Source organism: Primulina huaijiensis, unplaced genomic scaffold (genome assembly GCF_012295235.1).
Source record: "Primulina huaijiensis isolate GDHJ02 unplaced genomic scaffold, ASM1229523v2 scaffold208098, whole genome shotgun sequence".
NCBI classification, from domain to species: Eukaryota; Viridiplantae; Streptophyta; class Magnoliopsida; order Lamiales; family Gesneriaceae; genus Primulina; species Primulina huaijiensis.
The window spans coordinates 1-5,608 of record NW_027355131.1 but is presented as its reverse complement, the minus strand read 5'-3'; the positions used below and the strand labels follow the sequence as shown (position 1 = coordinate 5,608).

The 5,608-nt window shown below is 34.4% G+C and overlaps 2 protein-coding genes across 2 annotated transcripts; one reads left to right on the top strand and one right to left on the bottom strand.

The window, feature by feature from the left end:
* Positions 1-348: 348 nt before the first annotated feature.
* Positions 349-2,461, bottom strand: LOC140966833 (pumilio homolog 23-like). Its single transcript, XM_073427099.1, has 4 exons — positions 2,093-2,461; positions 1,624-1,987; positions 1,089-1,388; positions 349-594 (listed from the first exon to the last, which is right to left on the bottom strand). Exons 1-4 carry the CDS (start codon positions 2,236-2,238, stop codon positions 391-393), a joined length of 1,014 nt encoding a protein of 337 aa, XP_073283200.1. The 5' UTR covers positions 2,239-2,461; the 3' UTR covers positions 349-390.
* Positions 2,462-4,753: 2,292 nt separating this feature from the next.
* LOC140966832 (uncharacterized) lies at positions 4,754-5,599 on the top strand (the record flags this gene model as incomplete). The annotated part of the gene is made up of 1 exon (XM_073427098.1): positions 4,754-5,599. A coding segment is annotated over exon 1 (846 nt), but the record flags the coding sequence as incomplete, so codon positions are not given.
* Between the last annotated feature and the right edge of the window lie 9 nt (positions 5,600-5,608).

Genomic DNA, 5,608 nt, shown 5'->3' with positions numbered 1-5,608 from the left:
GAAATATAACCTTGGTCAAACATTTTTCTTATTTATGACCTTTTTAAAAAAAAAAAATTGCAAAATGACCTTCAAACATACATGAAATACAAAGACTAAACAAAGGGTAAAAATTGATAAGGTTAAATTTCAAATTAATGGTCAAACAAAGGTCAGTTAAACAATCCTCGTTAGGTTAAATAATTCCCATTCTTTTTATATTCAGTTCCCTATCCAATATGATATTGAGTTATGCAATAAAAGGCGAGACTTTTTTATGACAAAAATGACAGATATCATTGCTTTGAGTAACACCTTTATGAAAATACATATTTGCAAATTTAAAAAAAAACATAATATCTGAACATCAGAACTTGTATCTATGATGAAACATGGGCATTCAAAATCATATCAAGAATGCAAAACATAAATGATTTTTATAAGCTCCCCCACCTCCATTAAATGGCTGTAAGCATTCTCTTCCACCAAATGTAGAATTTTTTTTCCTGCTTCTATTAAATTTCCTTCCAAGTCTTTGTCCGCACTGCAGCCAAGGAGAATGGGAATTATACGCAACAACTCCGGTTCATTTCCAGCTAATAATTTCAAAGCGGTCTGCAATTACAGAACAGTTAATTACCCCCGACACTATTCACAAGTGAGAAATTCAGTAAAAACCCATTTCTTACCTCACTAGAATTCAAAGCTTTCGATATTAAAACCATTGATTAGCCATAATACACGAACAAGTTCACAGATATAGTGTCTTACGAATGGACTGGACGTATTATTAGTTACACTACGAGGTCTCGTACCCATCCCCGGTTTAGTCTATGCTACAACAAGAAAAGATCTTCCTGTGCACCATAGAACTTCAAAAATGAGTCATTTGTATTTTACGTAGGACTTACACATGTATTAATGCGTCCAACAGCACATGCTACACAAAAAGATTTTCTCATCGTGTAGGATAGATCAACCCTCATCCCCATATTTTTCACCAACCATGGAGTAGATTGAAATAAATTGGCGTGCATTAAAAATTAAAAAAAAAACTTAAATTACAAAATGATTGGGTGGAAAATGTTATAATTACAGCTCAAACATACCTGAAGAACCAAACTACTGAAAGGATTCAATTGTATGGTTGCAATGTCCACTCTCAAAGGGTTCAACATTTCTGATATGAGAAATGTCAGTAGATCAGGAAATGACTGGTGCTGTTGCAAATCATTACCCTCCAACTTGGAGGATCTCAGATTCAAACGTTCGGCCAGAACAACTGACGGCTTTGTGCTGTGAAACTCCGGGGTGTCTACAGAAACTCCTTTACAAAAACAAAGCAGTCTCCGCAGAACATGAGATCCATAAGAATTGCACATTATATCACCAACATTGACCACAATTTCCTGGAACAAAGGAAGGAAAAGTGGAGAAAAAAATAAAAATTTCACCACACAAAACCATATATTCCTCCCAATTGTTGGAAAATTATCTATCATCTGTAAGCTAAAACTTTTTGATGGAATGACACGAAAAAATCAAGTAAAAGAGTCAGCTGCTATTTTCTTCTAACGCATATCCAAATTCACATTATTCCCAACAAAAAATGGTTTCATTGTTATCATGACTAAGTAAATATACCTGGCATAGTGCAGTTAGCGTCTCCCCAACAAGAGAATAAGTGTCGTCATCCTGAAGGTGCATGGCCAAAGACTTGAGGGCTGATTCAGCGACATGTGAGCCAGACCTATCCATGGCAATATGTGAAAATTTCTTCGCACTGCTTTGAAGAAAAGAACAAAGCTGGTCACAAGAACAGCCTTCCAGAAGAGTTTGCATGGTATGGCTAATGATGTAGTCAGTTGCAAGTTCTAGCTCTTTCCCTCTAGCTTCTTCCAAAGCATTACTACAAATAGCTGAGCGCTGCTCTAGGTCAATCTCAGTTCCTTCTATCACATTTGTTATCTCGGTGAAGTATTTTGTTGTCTCTGGGTCAACCAACTTTCTACAATAAATGCATTTCCAATACATGAAAAATCGTTCACACGCGCACAACAATTCATTTCAGAAAAATAAAAACTTAAGCACCGAATATAATTGCATTCAAAACCTGATAAATGATGTCTGTCGTGTGTTAGTTGTTTTTTCCTCGGTAAATTTTTTAGCTTTGAAGGTTACAGCACGCGAGCCACCTGGTTGGTTTTTAGCTGAATCTCCAACATTTCTCTTCTTTTCTTGTCTTCCCATTTTCCTCATCCTTCTTGAGTAACTGTAACTTCACCAGCCAATAAGCTGCCCGAGTAACACAACCGGACAGATGCCTTCGTGAACCCAACGCAGTACAATACGGATAACCGAACAAGCGATGCGCGTTGTTAGGTGAAATCGAGGGACTTGAACCAAATAGGAAAAAATTTCTCAATCATCATGCGTCCGCTGTCCAGGAATGATTCGAATGAACCGGCGATGGGCGTTGCTGTGGATGGAATAGTGGAAGAAGAAGGGTTTGAGAATAGTTTTGGTCTTCAAGTTTACTAATGGGCCGTGCCTAACATCAAGCCCATTTTTCTTCTTTTTTTGTTAGTTTCTTCGTTAATCGGGCAGACAGGCATCTGATAAGATTATTCGGGTAGACATTTACTACCCGATCCGATTAAAATTAGCTGGGTATTATCATACCTGGTCGGATTATTCGGGTAGATTTTTCGGGTCAATTAAGCCGGGTACAGACTAATAATCACATCTACCCAAATAATTGAATTCCATCGGTTCGGTTCGGGTGAGGTATAATTTTCCTATCCGAATATCAGTATAGTAATTATTAATAGAACTATAACTATTAATTTACTTGTTATTATTGTTCCGATAATAATAATAATAAATAAATATATATTGATACCCCATGATTATGTCCAATCCAGATTTTGGACCCCGTCTTACCCTGACTCAGGTATTCTCCTATAAATACCAGGTTTGAAAGTGTAACTATTCATTTACTATATTGACTTTCAGCAGCACTTTTAGCTGCTATCTCATTATATTGTCATTCTCTAACTTGAGCGTCGGAAGCGTTACGCTGGGACACTCTCCTCTTCTAACGATCTTTTTCGTGATTTTAGGCTTAGAACCAATTCGAAGCTTGCGGTGGACTAACGTCACCTGCTGGAAGCAGACCATAAATTTTCAGTGAATATCATATATATTAGTCACCTGACATACACATAGTTAACAAAATTTTTAAAATGAAAGTTTCGATTTAGTTACGATATTTTACAAAATTAAATCACACACGAGATTCAATAAGATGATTTTTTTACCATTATAAAACATGAAAATTTAATCGCATTCTACAAAATTAAATATGCATTAAACTTAAATGTATGAAATGATATTTTTGGAATTAAGAAAAAGACTTTCCTAACTCTCTTGTTTTATTAATAATATTAAATTTATCAATCATTTGCATTATTATTAATTAAAATGGTCAATGGAAACCCAAAAAGGGGAAATAAAACTAGATATTCACGCATTCATTCAGTCTTGAAAATTTTCTAATATTTTGTTTAAGAAATAAAATTTTCCTTTTAAAAAAAACCGTCTCATTCAAACCGAGCTGGTCAGTATTTTCAACTTGCATATTTTATATTTTTTTAACATACAAAAATGCTCTTGAATTTTTTAAAAGTAAATACATCATCATTCAATAAAACTGTTATTATATTAATTTTAGTGTCCTTTATATGATTAAAATGATTTTATAAATTGAATAATTATATTTTTTAAAATCCTCTAGCATTTAAAAAAATAATAAAAAGGGCTATAAAACGTGGGTATGGGGTCAATAATATCCGCAGCCATAGCATATGATATATGTATATTCAATTATTCATTATCAATAATTTATTTACTTTTGCAGCTGTACATGGCTGACCACACCCAAATATTTTTTATTTTTTTTAAATTTGGGGAAAGAAATAATGATGATAATTAAAAAAAATGGTGGAGATTGAGTTACACCAATAGAATATAATCACGTAAAATAAATAATTCAATCATATAAATCTCATATAGGAAAGTTATAATGTATTGATAAGTTCGACGATTATTTTTACTATATATAAGAATATAATATAAGACGATCTTACGGATATTTTAAAAATTATTTAGTGTAGAAAATAGTTGCAATCATTATTGCTTCACATTCCTAGAAAAAATAGGTAAACGATTTGGTTGAATTGTGCCAAAAAAATTAGCTAAGTACCATTCATTATTAGAGTATATTAGGTGCGAATTTGTATATTTTTTTAGAATCATATTTTGTTCCAAATTATGCTTTTGGGATTTTGTATTAATATGCGCATTGTATGTTATTTTAATTGATTTTTTATTTTTATTAGTACATTTATTAATTATATATAATATATATGTGAAATTATGGCGAATATAGATTTGTTTCGAAAAGAAAACAAAAAATAAATAATGTCGTTTTCTATATAGACACTATTATTATTTTATATGTTATATTAGAATCCAATACATATTATTTTAAAATAAATTTTTAAAAAAAATTTATGGAGAAAATATTTATGATTCGACCTAAATAAAAATGATTGAAAAAAAAAAAGATTCATTATTTATTTTTCTTCCATCAGTTTATTTAATCAAAATATTATTTCTTTAAAATATTTATATAAAAAAAAAAGACATTTTTGTAATATAAAACTCAATATCCATCACTGCCTCTCCTTCGTGACCACTTTCCTCTCCGAGGATGGATTATATATGTGAACCCACTTCACCTCTGAAGCAGAACACCAAAATGGAAGTAATTTCACCATCTCCAACTGTACCCTTCGACTTCCACACTCCCTGCGTTTCATCCTACTTCAGCTCCCCTTCTAGCCCCCAGAGCCTCGGCACCACCTTCTTCTACAGCGCCCCCAGCAGTCCCGTACGGGGATCCGCCTTCTTTCGCCAAGATTTCCAGGGCGACGACAAGTGCTCTCCGTCGTCGGCAGTTCCTTTCTACTGGGAAAAAAAACCTGGAATTCCTAAAGAAGAATACTTCAGCAGCACCGAGGATTGTGATTTCAGAGGTACAGACTTTGAGTTCGATTTCAGTGGAAATTTCAAGAGGTGTTCTTTATCGGCTGACGAGCTTTTTGATGGGGGAAAAATCAGACCATTAAAGCCGCCGCCTGGGTTTCAGTACAACCAGAACAAGGCTTCGGGTTTTCCGAAATCACCTCGTTCGCCCACGAAACTGATCGTCGAAGCATTCACATCGCGCTGCGGGAAGAAGAATGATTTCGACCCCTTTGCTGCAGCCTGGGATGAGACGCGAAAATCAAACATTCAAGAAAACGTAAATAGCGACGAAAGAGGAAGAGAAAAAATATTAAGCGATTCATCCAATCACCCTACAGGTTCCACGCACAAAGGGACAAGATCTTTATCCCCGTTTCGAGTTTCTGATCTGTTATGCAATGAAGAATCCACTGAGAATAATCGTTCTGACAAGGCTTCACTCTCTTCTGCTTCGTCTTTCTCCTCACTCTGGCATAAAAAATGGAAGATCAAGGACTTGTTGCTGTTCAGAAGTGCATCAGAAAGCTGGGCAACAGAT

Coding starts and splice junctions, on each gene's coding strand:
- LOC140966833 (XM_073427099.1), bottom strand. CDS start 2,238: ATGAGGAAAATGGGAAGACAAGAAAAGAAGAGAAATGTTGGAGATTCA. Junction 1,988..2,092: donor CGACAGACATCATTTATCAG/GTTTTGAATGCA, acceptor CATTTATTGTAG/AAAGTTGGTTGACCCAGAGA. Junction 1,389..1,623: donor CGCTAACTGCACTATGCCAG/GTATATTTACTT, acceptor CCTTTGTTCCAG/GAAATTGTGGTCAATGTTGG.